General features: G+C 37.2%; 1 protein-coding gene across 1 annotated transcript; it reads left to right on the top strand.

Annotated features, from left to right (window-relative positions):
* Positions 1 to 9,331: 9,331 nt before the first annotated feature.
* LOC108369904 (1-phosphatidylinositol 4,5-bisphosphate phosphodiesterase classes I and II-like) lies at positions 9,332 to 16,680 on the top strand. The gene is made up of 2 exons (XM_017625113.1): positions 9,332 to 9,544; positions 16,625 to 16,680. Exons 1-2 carry the CDS (start codon positions 9,367 to 9,369, stop codon positions 16,678 to 16,680), a joined length of 234 nt encoding a protein of 77 aa, XP_017480602.1. The 5' UTR covers positions 9,332 to 9,366.
* Positions 16,681 to 17,638: the final 958 nt, after the last annotated feature.

Genomic DNA, 17,638 nt, shown 5'->3' with positions numbered 1-17,638 from the left:
GCGGACTCTATCCTCATTTGTAACGCAGGATACCAGTAAGAGTACTTCAAAGGCCCCAGAAGGCACGCCATTTTGGGTAGAATTAAGGGTACCATAATATACGCAATTAACTCGGTGCATTTTTATAAATACGCAGGGATTAGTCCAAGAGAACAGCAGTGCCCAAGGCAGCAACATTTATGGGTCTCATCTGCCGCGAAGCGCGTTCGCGGTAGGATCTGGAAAATTTAACCGTTACCCTATAAACTGAACCGCTACAGTCTAAGCTATTCAGTTTTCTTAAAGTCCAATTAGTAATACTACTTAGGTATAAGTTGTTTATTCAAGGCAGTTAGCAACCAAGAAATTTAACAAAGCTATTGCAATTCAACAGTAAACAATTTATTTTTATAAATTTTTCGATTACTTTTTAAATTACTTTGAGGAATGGAATTGAAAAAAAAATCAATTACATTTTCAATTCCTGTGAAAGGAATTGGAAAAAAAATTACATTTTCAATTCCTTTCAAAGGAATTGAAATAGAAGAAATTACATTACTAGCACGTAATTTATTCCAGTTACAATTTGTAATGGAATTAAAGAAAAAAACAATTCCATTTGAAATTACTTCAAGGAATTGAAAAAGTAATCGATTCCTTTGCTGTGAGCTAAAGGAATTGAATCCTAATTATAATTACTGAGGAATGTAATTTTAATTGTAATGTAAATGCATTTACCCAGCTCTGACAGCATCAAATTTCTACTGGGAACTTAAGTACGTATCCATAAGTATAGGTACATAGCCGTATGCATGCGCGGTGTTTGCATAATCGGAAGTAATAATCATATGTACCGCTTTTCCTCTTACTGTGCATATGCCTAAATGTATGCAACCATTTTTAATAGCAAGTCAATACAGGGTGCTTCTAATGAAATTAAAAATTTTCTGCTGCATTACAGATGCTCCGCCTTTCGAAGTTTTATGCTGGGCTATGCGTTACAGCTTCGCAAATTTTACCCCTACCGAAACCAAAGATGTATACATATCAAAAATAATAACTTTAATTTTTTGAGTCNGTAATAGCTTCTAATGAAATTAAAAATTTTCTGCTGCATTACAGATGCTCCGCCTTTCGAAGTTTTATGCTGGGCTATGCGTTACAGCTTCGCAAATTTTACCCCTACCGAAACCAAAGATGTATACATATCAAAAATAATAACTTTAATTTTTTGAGTCTCTATAGAGGAATCTGTACTTTACCCCCTGTGCGACACGCCTTAAACGTCTCCAATTGGGACCAAAATTTATATGTGATATCTGTGACCGTAGTATTACCGAATCAGGGGGTGAGACTGAAAAAAATCGTTCATTTAATTTTTTAAGGACCACCCTAATGTATACATATCATAAGANGAGGGGTTGAGACTGAAAAAATCGTTCATTTAATTTTTTAAGGACCACCCTAATGTATACATATCATAAGAAACTCATTTTTGTTATATAACATAAAATAATTAATATAGCAAACACGAAAAATATTTGAAAAATTTAATGCTGGATTTGTTTTATGAAGGGATCAGTTCAATAGTTATAACTATTAAACATAAAATTGCATATTTTAAAAATCACAATAGCCATTCGTTTTTGCCTAGATTTAGGACTGTTTTCCAAAATAAACTATAACTATAAATTTACATATTTTCAAAACTTTAAAAAAAAAAATTGTTTTATTCTCAAAATAACTACCCGTATAATAAATTTATTAGCCAAAAAATTGTCGCCGCTTGGAAAATGGCTCAAAACTACGAGTGGTAATTTTTCGATAGTATCGGTAGTGTTATAAACTATCGATAGTAGACCGAAACCCAAAACCATCGATACTATCGATAGTGCCATCGATAGTTTGACAGCTCTAGAGGACATCAAAACCACAGTAAAGCTACATATATCATATCCAAGAGTCAGTTGTTTGCACCTTTTCCAAATTTTTACAACTTACATTGCACAAGAAGCACAAAAGCAGCAGTAGTCATCTTCAGTTTTAAAAATTAATTCTGTGCCAGGTAGTGATGTTCCGATACCAGTACTTAGAAGTATATACTCGAGTACCTCTACCAAGTACCGAGTATTTTTTGTACTTCGATACACGTGTGCAGGTACTTCATAGGAATCGAGTACAAAGAGCAAGTATTTACTTGTTTGCTAAATTTGAGAAAACCAACTGAAAATAGGTCTGTGTTGTAGTTTTTGAAAAGAAAAAACGATTAACTACTTGGTTTTGCTAGGCTTAAAACTAAAAGAACGCTTGAAAACGGAAAACAAAAGTCGTAATTAGCGCAGTATGTGGAGCCAGCGTGTGATTTTCGTCAGCATCGTCAGGAATTCGTTTTGAAACAGAAGAATCAAACACAACTAAGCGATTAGCTTTCTCATTACTTAACGACTTCTGTTTCAGCACTTTCAAGTAACCCAATTTCAAAATAGGAGGATATCAAAAGGCATTTTTCCGCTCTTCATAAGCCATTCTCCACTGTATGTTTTTATATTGTAAACGGTCGTTGAACTGAAATTTCTCGTCTGAGTAAATACTTTCGGGAACCAGTAGAATCGAGTATTCCCTAACGATACTTTGAGTAGCATCGAGTATTCTTCTAGATACTTTTAATGAGTACAGGCATCGAGTACATGATGGTATCGGACGAACACTAGTTCAGGAAGTCGTTCCCGGTCGTGAATGGCGAAAACAGCTTTTCCTGTAAATTCTGTAAAAACTGCAAATGGTGAAGAACCTGGAACAGGGCTATTATGGTGGATTGAATTCAAGCAGTTGTTATCAGTGTTGCCGCGAATCATTTTTAGTGGTAGACAAATACCTTTAAAAAAAAGGGCTGAAAAAGAGCTGAAAAAAGTCATTGTGGCTAAAAATGGTAGCTAAAATGTTTACTTACATAAAAATATATAAGCATACACGCAAACATTTTCAATAAGTAATGGCATAGAAAAACAATAAACTCTGGAAACAAGCAAATATTTTATCCAACCAAAAACCTTTTTGTATAAAAGGAGAAATATACGACACCACCTTGCTCGGCTCCATCAAGTGATTGTACCATCAGGCTCGAAGCATATAACTTACCAGCATGCTGGTACAATATTTACTTCTTTACAAATGAAGTCGAGGAAAGATCAAAATGATTAGAGCCGAAATTTCATAATTTTTCTATCATTTTGTTAAACATTATTTTTTTTCACCACTCATGACACCAGCATGCTGGTACAATCATAAAATTTTCAAATAGTTTTTGAAGTTGCACCAGCAGCTGGTACAATCACAACACAAAAACATACACGGTCAATCGACTTGATGGGCCATTTAACAAATTAAGCATATTAAGGGCCATACACTTATCTATTTTAAACTATAGTTAAATCGTCAACAGATAAGTTAACAGCCCCAACACTTTTACAGTATGTATGTATAAAAGCGGAAAGAACATACAATATATATATGTATATATATCAGTCTTTCTTAGTTTAAGAACTCATCTCTTACATAAATGAAAAAAAGTGAATCCAATTAAGCATATACAATTTTTTCATGCCAAGTATAAATAAATTCTCCAAAGGGCTAAAAAAAGGGCTAGGGATAATTTTAAATGTATGTGGCCAAAAAAGTATGTGGTAGCTAAATCTAGCCACCAAAGGGCCAAAACGGCAACACTGGTTGTTATTCTGCAAAATGCTAGGAAAAGAAACAATTGCAACGTGACACCTTTTGAAGAATGGTTTAAATTTAATTAACGCGCGTTTATACATTCAATAAATTGCTTTCCATTTACTCACACGCATGAGTTGTCAAAAACATTTTGTTTAAACATGTGACCTCAAGTAAATGTCAATTATACCAATTCACAAAAATATTTATTAAATGTACAAATCAGTACAAACTAAAAAAGCAGTAGACTTTGCGTACTGATTTCGGGTTCTTAAAAATAGAAAAGAATTAGCACATGTACTGATTAAATCAGCGCAATCCTTCCATGTACGTTTTGCGAACTTTCCGCTGATCTATTAAAAACTCACGTTCCACAGAAGGTATTTGGTTGTTGCACTTATATTTATCTAAGGAAATCAGGGCAATTAAATGAAACAATAGTTGCGTTTGACAAGTCAAAAATTTGTAATAGCTTTTCCAAATTTTTACTGGATGGCGTTCGATAACGACAAAAAATTATCCAACACACAAAAATTGAGAGAGCAAGCGTTCATTTTGATGCAAGAGAAACATTCATTTTGTACTGGCAAAATTTTACTCAGCAAAAATTATCCAACACGAAAACATATGATCACAAAACATATGGTTGCAATTTTCGTAAATAAACAAAATTGCATGTTTCGAGTTTTGGTATTTATATGCTTTTTGGCTGCCTGCTATGTGACTTTATGATAGCGTCAACTAGTTTTTACTTCTAGAAATGTTCCTGGCGAACATTGAACGTTCACTTTCCTTTTTTCTTCCATGGCAACATGAATTTCAATTTGTTTACAAATAAAACATAAACAAAGTCAGCTGGTGTGTCTTCTTCTTCCGGTTTTTGCAAGTGATGGCTGATTTCCTGTTCGTTTACTTTTTTCCTTTTTCTTCTCTTTGGGAGAGAATTTTCGCTTACGCTCTTGATTTGGATTGTAACGCAACTAATATCAAATAGACCTTTAGCCGCATCCGTGTAAGAGACTTTTTTATTTTGAAAACAAGTAGAAACCTTTTCTTCCGTGAAAATAAGTTTTGTTAAGGATTTGAACAATATTATGATCTTTAATTAAGAGATGCTTGATTCTCAAGCGCGAAACGGTTGGCATGGACGCCTTCGTCCTTACATTTCCTAATAGTTTTGATACTACATCAGCTATAAGGTTTGCAGAAGGATTTGTACCATCTAAATCAGTGATTCCCCAGGGATCCACGGGAGACTCAACGGGGGTCTACGTTGACGTGAAAAAAATATGGGGGTCCAGGAGGCATAAGTGGGGGTCCACGAAAATTTATCTGCTTTCAATAGTAAAGAACCAAAATGGTTGCTGGATAGCCTCTTTATTTAACTTTAATTTTTTTGAGTGGTGTACAGTGCTCTTGATGCACTGCTGCACTTACCGTCAATTTGTGTTTTCATACGTGGGAAAGCCTTAAAGGCCACCTGCAGACTAAAAAGAACCGGATGTTGGTATAACACTGAGTGGGGCGCGGCGGAAATTGCTGGCGGCAGAGAGTTGAGAATTTGTTTCTATACAATGCCACAGGATAATTCCAGCACTGAGACCGGACTCACACATTGTCGAGTCTTCACTGATAGCTCCAAAACTGACTCTGGGCCATGATATGGTGTATTTTTCGAAGTTAATGGGGATACACTTCGCTTTTCTGTTGAGGAATATGCTTCTGTCTTCCAGGGTGGGGTAATACAATCCTCAAAGCCGTGGACTACGTGGGGGAACATAGGTAGACAGGAAGGAGTTTACGTGTCTGCAGTGACAACCAAGCTGCACTTAAGGCATTAGCCAGCCCTCTAACTACTTCCAAACTAGTTCGGCAATGCAAGTCTCGACTAAATTATGGTGGTAGTTAAACATAACGAGCTTGCTTTACTCTGGGTGCCAGGTCACTCAGGAGTACCTGGTAATGAGACATCTGACCTTTTGGCCGGAATTGGCTTAGACCAGGCATTCTTCGGTCCGCAACCATTTTTAGCACAACCGCTTTCGGCCATCGAAGCAACCATCAGAAACTGCGTGAATACTGCGCTCAGCAATGACTGGGAGGCATCGAGGGGATGCAGGTGAGCAAAACTCTGAGCAGACGATACTGAAGACAACTTGTTGGACTGCTGACTAGTCACTTCGCGTGGCACAAACACCTGACTGTGATAGGCGTAAATGACAAGTCCATTTGCCCATCCTGCCTTGAAGAGGATGAAATGATGGAACACATTTTGTGCTTCTTGGTTGCTGGGTTGTTTGTCATAGATTTTCTAGACTTCTTCTTGTCTCTATTGTCAGTTTCTAGCTCTACCCAGAATTACAGTGGACGACGGTAAACGGTTGGCGGTAAGTGAACAGCTGTTCAGTTACCGCAGTGATATCCGTCCGAATAAACACAATTGCAGCTGAGGACGGCTTCCGTTAACTGACATTTTTATTTCGAAATTTTCATTAAAATATTTGTATTTGTTTGGTACGTGCTTGTGTGTATACCCTGCAGGGAAAGCTACTAGTTGTGAACTAGAATTCTACCGGTTTGCGTTTCAGCCGAACTAGTTCACGTTCTATCCTTTTTCAATGTTAGCGACTGGTATTTTTAACATTGCGATGTCCTACGAGATGTCAATTGTCAGGCTATGCATCAGCATCTACTAGTATAAATACCAGTAGCATCATACCAGTTGATGAGATAGTCTGCCAATTCATGTCCCGTGAAAAGCATAAGTGTGCCTTTTTGCTCGCGACGCTCCAGCAGTCACAATGGCCGACAGAGCAAAGCACTGGCGTGGTAAGCCTGAGGTCCCAGGTTCAAATCCTGGCGCAGGGAAATTTTTTTTTATTTTATTTTTTTTTATTTTATTTTTATTTTTTATAAATTTATTTTTTTGTTTAGGCTTTTTATAGTAATTTTTAAATTTTATCAAAAAATATTTTTGTTTAATTACTTTGTTTTTTATAGCACAAGCATTTCTTCCTAAATGTTTTTTTGCATTGCAATTAGGTTTTCAAATTTGTTATTTATTTATAAATTGAATAAATTATTTTTACTTACATTTATTTAACTTTAAAAATCTGAACCACCTCCAAGCGGCCTCGAACCTGCGATTTCAGAACCAGAACCAGTAGTCTTCACGTGACGCCACAGCCGAGATTTGTAAGAGAAGCAATTAATTGCGTTTTATTTTTGGCTTTGGCAATTCAAAGGCAGATGTCGCTGATCACCTAAGTTCTTCGAAGTTGTCGAACTGGTAGGCACATACTAGTTAATGAACTAGTATTTTTTCTGACTGGTTTGGCTTTTCACTGCAGGGTATTTGCTGGAAATAAAAATGGTTAAAAGCATTTGCAAAGTTGTGAAAATAATAGAAATTATTACAATCAACAACGTGCCGCCCCCGCTGGGCGGTAAAAATAGAAATAAAGTTAAATCAACCGAAAAACGTTGGCGGTAAAAATGCTACTGCCGCAATTATGTGCCATTCCATATGTCTGCGTGAGTTTTGATTTTGGCAGCGGTTAACCGTCGACCGCTTTACCGTCGTCCGCTGCAATTCTGGGTTGAGCTTCTGAATTAAAAGTTCGGCGTAAAAAGCTAGGCCGTTTTGTTGTTTTAAAAATGTGAGTAATAAATATTTTTCGCCTCACTTTAAAACTCGGAACGATAAAAATAAAAATGATGTCATCAACATAAATAAACTATTTTACAAATACTCCACGTACAAAGTCAATAGTGAGCCGAACATTTGATGAGTTTATGGTGAAGATAATGTTAACTAGGGATGTTTCGAATGTCATATTTTTCACATTCGCGAAGGCAAATGCGAATGCGAGTTTTCGGAATGCGGATGTGCGAATGCGAATGTTAGGAATAACATTAAAAAAGCTATAATCAACTTAAGTAATCGTTTTTCTTACTTAAAAATTTTGTAAATTATTAGAACATTGAACGAGTGCTTAACCTATACAATGTTTTAATCTGGTAGTCAAAGTTCAAAAGGGGCATATTATATTTCAAAAATAGTAATTTTGCTGCCTTTTCTCCCATGAGGCGGCTGCACTGAACAATCCTTTGCTATGAGGCCAAAATGTGTCAAATATTTATTAGTTATTTTTTTGCAAAAATTTGCCAAATTGAAAAATTAAGTGCCATTTGAACTAAAATAGGGCCAAAAATGGCACGGTTTGAGCCAAGTTGGCAGCCCTGCACTTGGAACGCTGGCGGGTGGAGCGCTCAAACAATTGCGGGCCAGATCTGTCAATTTGTCGTACTTTAGTTTAGTTTTCCACCAGTCGAGAGGATTTTCACCGAGATGAGCTCGCATTTCTTTAAGATAGGCCTTCTTCTTTTTTTAATGTCTCCAGATTCTACATCCGAGCCTTCGCTTTCGCTGGGAGAATCTAAAATTATTTCTAGGTTGCTTTTAGCAGTACTTGTTGAAGGCCCATCAATGTTGCTTGATATATTACTTAACCGTTTAGCGCCTGAGGCTAAAAGCCGGCTATGGTCCGCACCCTGGTTAGACAGACTTAGAGCCATTTTAGCAATATTAGAGTGGACTCTCTGCCCATGTACACATTCGCATTCGAAAAACATTCATATCATTTGATGCGAATCGTTCGCATAACGAATGCGAATGCAAATATTCGCAACATCCTTGATGTAAATAACGCTAGAGGTCGAAGTGCTCTTAAAAAATATAACTCTTCAAAGCGAGAGAGTATTCTGATAGATTTACGAGCTCTATTTTTAAAAGCCTGCATTTTTTACGAGCTTTTTGAATATTTTGAAATGTATCAGCAGGGGGTCCCCCGAAACTAGTAAATTTTTGAAAAGGGTCTACGAGAAAAAAAGTTTGGGAACCTCTGATTTAAATGAATTTCTTTTTCAGCGTATGGCATATTAAAATATTTTCCAACATCTAACGGAGTGGGTAGGACCGTATTACTCAGATGTGAAAATGATCCAATGACCTCGTAAATAGCTGCACTTGTTTGCTTCTTCGTGACGGGCATTTTTCGTTATGGGGCTTACAGAATTCGATCACTTTTAAACAATAATTAATGCGTAATGCGCTAACACTGCTCGCGAAGTGGGAAATAAAGATTAAATGATATAAATATTGATGTTACTTACGTTAACTGTGCCTAATTTGTTTTTTAATGATTTCATGATAAGTAATAAGCTCTAGATTTAATCTACACAAGTCCTTGTATAGGTTTGAAAAATTGGCATTCCGCTCTTATTTTGAAATTTTTAAGCTTATGCCAATTTCCACTAGGAATTGATATGACAAAAGATTTGACAAATATTTTTTTCCGCCCAACTTTGTCACTAAAATTTTTGCGTTTTAATGCCAAGTGGAAATCCGGCATTATTCCGCATAGATCTAGATTTTTTTAAATCAGGGGCCCAAATAGTACTTTTTAAGTCCTTTACAGTTTTTGTATAATTTTGTTTGTTTCGACCCGCCCTAATGTGCATAAATTCGTGTACATTATATATGTATATAGAATTATATATGGTATTTTAATGTATTTGCTCATCTCATTATTATTTTCATACATATATAATTTTTGTAACGTAAATTAGGCTAAAATCGCAAACTACTGTCGAGAGATATTCGGTGATATGTTATTAGATAAGCCACTAGACTCTCACCCGCTAGAGCCTAATGTTGATTTACCGCCACCATCATTGCTTAAGCGAAAAATTATCATTAAGAACAAGCGAAAACACCATCACCACCATCGTCACAAGAAGGGAGACGTTGCATCAACGGTCAGCAAATTATCGACTGCAAACTCAGGTGAGTGGAACATTTTCTCATTTACACCGCATATATGCATGCACACAAACCAAACTGCAAAAAAGTGTACGACTAATCTCCAAAGATAGTATTCTTGGATTAGTCTCAATTGGGTATAATTGGGCATTAATTAGTCGCAACAAGTCTCTTACGGTTATTATTGGAAATCACATAATTCGAGTTCAATTAGTCCCAGAGTCACCTCTAACGGTTCAATTTGCGATTTAAAGATATGTAATTACTTAGTCTACGAAATTCCATATGCGGCGTAGCATTTCTATGAAAGTTGCCAAACATGTAGTATTTATAAAAGAATATTTTCGAATAAATTGGTACCTCACCTAATGCAATTGCATAAAAATTGCTCAAGTTAAGCAATTTAAACAAAAATACGGTCTTAATTTATACAAATATGTGTATATACCGGACGTTAAAATTTTTTGAGTATTGTGGCTAAGGAGCTACTCAATATTTACAAAAAATTGATATATACAATGGCTCTTAAACAAAAAATTTATTTTTCATACAATATTAGGAAAATGAGCGTGACGCCGCCCACTTATATGATAAAAGCGTATCCCCAAAATACTCGACCGATCTCGACCAAATTTGATATACACATTTTGCTTAGTCTCCTCACGCACCATCTTGAACATTTTAGAAATCGGACAAAAAACACGCTCTTCACCTACATAACGGTAATTTCAAAAAACTCAAAGTTAGCTATATTTTAGGGGTAATAGGTTTGGTCCGATCTCAAAAATTTTCAAGACGGTGCTTATCAAATTTGGTCGAGGTCGGTCAAGTAGTTTTTAAGATACGCATATATAACATAAGTGGGCGGTCTGAACGTCCGGTACATACACATCTATACATCTTATAAAATAAAGTCCAAAAATATGTATGTAATAATGTAACATCGCACAGAATGCTCCCATTTGAAAATGGTTTTTAGAGAAGAATTAAATGAAAATGGTACATAAACAATTTTTATTATAACACCGTGCGACAAAAAATTGTACACACTAGGGATGTTAATTTTTTCGATTTTTACGATACGGATTTTCGGGATGTCGTTGGTTAAATCCCGGGATCAGTCCCGTGATTTAGATATTTATTATTTTTCAAAAACTTAACATGAAAAAATTGCATCAATATGGTTTGAGAAGCTCTCCTACCATATAATAAATAATAAGTAAATGGGTTTGGAACGTACTTTTTTATTTAGAGTGAAAGTTATTTCATACATAACAAAACGAAAAACAGTAATTAAATTTATATGTATTTATTATTACTTTAGCGTGTACATATCTGATAAAGTAATTTAAGGTATGTCAAAAAAAGCCCGATGCAAAAAAAAATTAAGTCGAAATATTTATTTTATGGTTGAAAGAAGTTCATAATACTAGTGGCAGAAATAAAAGAAGCGCCTTAATTCAACCAGTTTTGTCTATATTCCTTTTGTTTATTCAAAATTTAAATTTTTTTATAAAAGCCCACCTCATAGTACATGTAATTAACTGCATATAAATGGGCATTTCTCCGACGTCATGATTTTTTTAAAGACTATAATTTCAAAGATATAATTAATTCCAAAATCTATTTAAAAAAATCAGTGCAATGTAAAATAAAAATATTGGTACCAAATGAAATAATTTTTTTGGGTTCACAAGAACAAATAGGAATTGAAAATGCCCATTTAATCTATTTAATTTTTTTAAGCTAATAAAGTTACTCCGTAAGATATAATTTTTTCAAAAATAAGAATTGCAAAATTTCAAGGATATTCAAGGATAAAATTATAAAAGGGTATTTTCAATACCTACCCGTTCCTTCTTCTTCTTCGTTTTTGGCGCTGTAATCGCTTAAGCGATTTTGGCCGAGTTCAACAAAGCACGCCAGTCGTTTCTATTCTGTGCCTAATGGCGCTAACAGGAAATGCCAAGTCTTTCTCCACCTGGTCTTTCCATCTCAGTGGGGGCCTTCTTCTTCCTCTGCTACCACCAGCAGGTTCCGAGTTAAATACTTTCAGAGCTGGAGCGTCGGTGTCCATTCGAACGACATGACCAAGCCAGAGGAGCCGCTGTATTTTGATTCGCTGCCCTATATCTATGTCGTTGTAAAGCTCATACAGCTCTTCGTTCCATCGTTTGCGGTTTTCGCCGTCGTCAACGCGTAAAGGCCCGTAAATCTTCCGCAAAATATTTCTCTCGAATACTTCAAGAGCCGTCTCATCGGATGTTGTCATTGTCCATGCTTCTGCGCCATATACCAGCACGGGCATGATGAGTGACATATATAGTGTGGTTTTCGTACGTCGAGAGAGGACTTAACTCCTGAATAGCCTACTCAGTCCAAAGTTGGCAAGAGTGATTCTGCGTTGGATTTCCATGCTGACATTATTATCGGTGTTAATGCTGGTTCCCAAGTAAACGAAATTCTCTACTTTCTCGAAATTTATACTGTCAACAGTGACGTCGTTGCAAAGGCGCGAATGTGCAGACTGTTTGTGTGATGACAGGAGATACTTCGTCTTGTCCTCGTTTTACACCAGACCCATTCGCTTTGCTTCCTTATCCAACTTGGAAAAGGCAGAACAGACTTCACGGAGCTGGTGATATTGCTCAACGTCATTTTACACAGCCGTATCAGTTTGGCGTGGATGCCAAATTCAGACATAGCGGCGTATAGACAACTCCTTTTAGTGCCGTCGAAATCGGCTTGAAATTTTACAAATAGGTGGTGAGCGTCGATTCTTTTCTCGCGGGTCTTTTCCAAGATTTGGCGTATTGTGAATACCTGGTCTATGGTGGATTTTCCAGGCCTATAGCCACACTGATAAGGCCCAATCAATTCATTGACGGTGGGCTTCAGTCTTTCACACAATATGCTCGATAGACCTTGTAACCTATGCTTAGAAGGCTGATCGCGCGGTAGTTGGCGCGAATGGCGGGGTCGCCTTTATTGTGGATTGGGCAGAGCACACTTAAATTCCAGTCATCGGGCATGCGTTCATCTGACCATATTCTTCCTGTCGGCCACCATTTCAAGCTCTTCGCACTCACGAATTTCGGCCACTCTCTTCTTATTGCGGCAAATACGTCTCGCTTCCCTCTTCAGATCCCTATAGCGGTATCACACATCTTTTTTCTCTGCAGCTTCCTGACACTCCTCATCGTTCCAGTTGTTCTCTCGGGCTCGCTGAAATCCGTCTACTTCTTCTGCGGCGATACTTAATGAGCGGGAAATGTGGTTCCACTCCTCGCATATGTCGGTTTGTTGAAGAGTTCTCTCTGAGAGCAGGTGTGAGAGTCGAGTAGCGAATGCATTGGCGGTCTGTTGTGATTGCAGCTTTTCGACGTTAAGCTTTCCTTGCANCTCGGGCTCGCTGAAATCCGTCTACTTCTTCTGCGGCGATACTTAATGAGCGGGAAATGTGGTTCCACTCCTCGCATATGTCGGTTTGTTGAAGAGTTCTCTCTGAGAGCAGGTGTGAGAGTCGAGTAGCGAATGCATTGGCGGTCTGTTGTGATTGCAGCTTTTCGACGTTAAGCTTTCCTTGCATATTCGGGCGTACATTTTTTGCTGCACAGAGGCGGGTGCGTATCTTGGCTGCAACAAGAGTCGATGTTTGGGGCTCGGAGTGTACGTACGTCCAAAACAGTGAAAGCATGCCTTCCGTCTATCACAACATGGTCGATTTGGTTTCTCGTTTTTGGATCGGGAGACAGCCACGTAGCTTTTTGAATCTGTTTATGCTTGAACCTAGTACTGCATACTACCATGTTTCGGGCCCCGGCGATCAGCCTCAGTCCGTTGTCGGAAGTTTCGTCGTGGAGGCTGAATTCTCCGACGGTGGTTCCAAAGATCCCTCCCTTGCCCACCCTGCCATTGAAGTCGCCAAGCACGATTTTGATATGGTGGCGGGGGCAGCGCTCGTACGTGCACTCCAAGCGCTCATAGAAGAGATCCGTGGATACCTCATCCTTCTCTTACGTCGGGGCATGGGCGTAGATGAACGAGATATTAAGAATCTCGCTTTGATGCGGATTATGGCTGGACGCTCGTCCACCGGGGTGAACGACAGTACCCGGCGAAGGAGTCTCTCTCCCACCACAAATCCAACACCGAATTTGCGCATCTTTACATGACAGCTGTAGTATACGTCGCAAGGCCGCAGGCATTGCTTGACTTGCCCCGTCCAACGCATTTCTTGGATGGCGATGATGTCAGCTTTTGTCCTTACGAGTAAATCAACCAGCCGGGCAGAGGCACCTTCCCCATTAAGGGTCCGGACATTCCAGGTGCATGCCCTCAAATCGTAGTCCTTTAAACGTTTGCCGTGGTCGTCATCATAANGCTGTGACGGGGGTGGTTTCGTAACCAAATGCACGTTTATATAGCGAGTCGCTTGCTCCAAGCAGACACCCACTTGCAGCCGCACCTATTGGTGAACAGACGCTACAGACTTCAGCGAGCCCTTAAACCGAATAAGTCGGAGTGGCCCCACCGACTCTTTCTGCCCAAGGCCCCTCGGATTGGTTACCGCATCTCGCACAAGGGTTGCTCGCGTTGCCCAGAGTGCGCGAACGAGGACGCAAGAGTCGGGATTGAGTATAGCCATGCAACTGTAACTGCATACCCAGNGCCCAAGGCCCCTCGGATTGGTTACCGCATCTCGCACAAGGGTTGCTCGCGTTGCCCAGAGTGCGCGAACGAGGACGCAAGAGTCGGGATTGAGTATAGCCGTACAACTGTAACTGCATACACAGCACGACGACTATACCCCATTGCACTCCCCTCCCTTACGCACAGAAAAATGTAATGTGTTTAACTCTACAGAATCTTCTCTTTCATTTGATACCCATACTATTTTTTTAAGTATATTGCACTGAAATTTTTAACTAATTTTTTGGGTTCTTTTAAAAAATCCTGACGTCAGAGAGAAAAATTAAGAACGCAATTTTACTATATTTGCCTCTTGGTTGGCGAATATATTGTTTTTTTTTTTTTTGTGCAAAATTGCTTGTCGCAATTCGTCGTTTAAAGTACAAAACCGCGTATCAACAAAATGCAAAACCGCGTATCAAAATAACGCAAAACCGCGTATGTGAGGTTGTATAAATTATTTTCTAGAGAGTAAAAACACTCATATTTCAAAATGGTTCTCTTTTTTTTATAAAGCAATCCCATTTTTGGCTAGTATATTTCAGGACGAATGGATAAAGATTGAGCCAAGAGCTTGTGCGAGCAAATCCAATTTTTGGCAGCAAATGAAAGTTATGTGGTTTCGCAGAATAACGATACGCGGTTTTGTACTTTAAACGACGATATGCATGTTATAAATCTAAAAAATGTTGTATTAAATAATCTATGCCCATGTATGTAAATTTACTTTTATTTGTTGATTAAAATGCTGCCCTAATATATTATTTATATGCATATGTACATACATACATACATACGACGATATGTATATGGAGCTATACATTTATAAAAAAAATATTAAATGAACAAAAGAAATATAGCCAAAACTGGTCAACATAAAGCGTTTCTATTATTGCCACCAGCGTAAATTACAAATCCCAGGCAAATAATCCCGGGATTCTCGGGACTTAAAAAAGACCGGGAACCCGGGATCCCGCGGTCTATATTTTTCCCATGTTTTCGCGAATATAAGATCTGCTTCATTTGAAATTAGACAGCACTATACATAGCATAACTTTGTTATCGACTACTCGATCAGCCGTTTGTTTAGTGTGCTGATTTTGCTATCGTTGTTTTTTATTACAGTTAATTTTCATATGCGTAACTTTAAAAATAAGTGATGTGGAGAGCAGGGCTGCCACTTTGGTAAACTATTACCAAATTTGGTAGAAAAAATGTGGGTTGGTAAAAAGGTAAATTTGTTCTCATTTTGGTAGATTTTTGTTAAAGTAATTTTTGTGCACTTTAAAACTGTTCGTTTTGGCTTATTTTTAACCGACTTCCAAAAAAGGAGGAGGATATCAGTTGATCGGAATATTTTTTTTTTTTTGTTTTTTTATGTATGTTACCGCATAACTTTGGACCACGTCAACCGATTTCGATAAATGTTTTTGCATCGGAAAGGTAGTATCTCAGAGGTGGCCCCTGGTTTAGATCCGATCATTGGATCATGAAATATATATATATTTTTTTTAAGTCGGTTTTTTTTTGCTAAAAATTACTTGTTCGTAGTTATCTTTAAATTCCGCATTATCCCGAGCTTCGCTCGGAAAACAATCCACCCGAAAATTTTGCATCCGCCCATAGCAAATACAGGGAAACCAAAAAGTCTGATTAGAAATTTCTTTCTATAAGTATAGTCTATTTAATTTAATTAATTTTCAAACGCTTTATATTGTGTCCTATTAAAAACTCATTTTACTGTAATACTGAGAAGCTTTTGATTGCCTAAATATTTTAAATGAGTCTTTAAATAAAACTAAAAAAGAAAAAACTCAAAAGTCCGGTGGCAAAAAAAAATTTAAATAACGGGAATTTTTCAATGGTAATAAAACTGTTTACCCAAAAACTTTCTAAAAATTTTCAGGGAAAAGCTCGAAATTTTTGACGCAAATTTGTTGAATTCTTCTAAATTATAGCTTTGATCCTTGATTTTTATGATTTTGGTTAAAGCGCAAACAATATTCTTTTACAAAAAAAGTAAAAGAAAATACTTGAAAAACATTGTGAATATTAAGAAAATAAAAAGCGGTTTTTTGATACAATGCATTTGTCTATAAAACTCCAGTTGTAGTTTTTTGTAGCGGCTACACCAACCCCGCCCAGATGGGCTAGTTTCGTTGGTGCCTTTAGTTTCATCATTTCTGTTTTTGGTTGAAGGAAACCGAGAAGAAGCCATTACTATGATCTCAAATATCATATCATTGGTTACATAAAAAGTTCCTTAATAAAAAAATGCATTTTTATTGATTTAACTCAAAAAAGAACAAATCTATAGTTTTTATTAAAATAACTAAAAAAAAGTTATTGGTAGATATTTTCCAGATTTGGTAGATTTTTTCAAAGTAAATGGTAAATATTTTTGTTCGACAGTGGCAGCCCTGGTGGGGAGCAAAGAACTTCAGCAAAGAAAATTGATTTTGGACTAATTCATGCGAAATCCACACCTCTCCCAATACCGGTTAGTAAAATTGCTGAAAATTGGAAGGTCGACGGTACAAAATGTGTTGTCAAATATCAAGAAAAATTGCAGCATTTAGAGAAAGGCGGAACCGGGCGGAAAATCAGGCACTCTAACTTAAATAGTGGAGAAGGATGTTCCAAGGATTTTGAAACGGAATCCGAATCTCTCTGAACGTGTTGTTGCACCTGGAGTGTTGTTCTGAGAGCCTGTATTGTTTTGGCCTGATTTGGCAACAAGCCATTGTGCAAAAAAGCGCAAGAGTTTTATACACAAAATGGAATCAACATTGTACTAAAAGAGGCCAATCCTCCGAACGCTATTGGGCCTCTATGAAATCGAAATTAAAAACAAAATGCACACCTTCAAGAATAACGCAGTTCCGCAGAATGTGGCGAAAATAGGCTCAATCGATCAACGAAAGCGATGTCCAAGTATTAATGGCGGGTGTCATCTCTAAAGTACGGGTATTTTGGCGTGGAAATTAATTCTAATAATATTTGTAAATCTTTCATCTAAATAGAAATAAAAGAAGGTTCTAAAAAAGTTTCGACTGAATTATTCATATTTAAATTAGTTTTTTTGTTACTTAATACCTGCCAGATTTCAACTGAAGCAGATCTTATTAATTTGTGTGTGTGTACTTGGAATGTTAATCCCGGGATCCTAGTACACGCACAAATTAATATATTCGCGAAAACATGGGAAAAATATAGTAAACCTGCGGTTTTAGTTTGTACTCTCACTTTGAAATTTCAAAATATGATTGATTCAAAAAATGATTAAAAAATGTCAGTGCAGTGTAGAATAACAGTGTGGGTATGAAATAAAAGAGGAAATCCTGTAGAATTAAAAATATATTAAATTTTTTGGTGCATAAGGACGAATGGGTATGGAAAATTTCCTTTTGAACTTTTATCCTTGAA

The sequence above is a fragment of the Rhagoletis zephyria genome, unplaced genomic scaffold, assembly GCF_001687245.7.
Source record: "Rhagoletis zephyria isolate East Lansing unplaced genomic scaffold, Rhagoletis_zephyria_1.1 Rzeph_scaffold_03896, whole genome shotgun sequence".
NCBI classification, from domain to species: Eukaryota; Metazoa; Arthropoda; class Insecta; order Diptera; family Tephritidae; genus Rhagoletis; species Rhagoletis zephyria.
This window is presented reverse-complemented; position numbering and strand designations above follow the sequence as displayed.

Bases quoted from the DNA above. Each gene is read 5' to 3' on its own strand.
- LOC108369904 (XM_017625113.1), top strand. From the start codon at position 9,367: ATGTTATTAGATAAGCCACTAGACTCTCACCCGCTAGAGCCTAATGTT. The intron at 9,545-16,624 runs GTGAGTGGAACA...TTTGTTCGACAG, and splicing joins ATTATCGACTGCAAACTCAG to TGGCAGCCCTGGTGGGGAGC.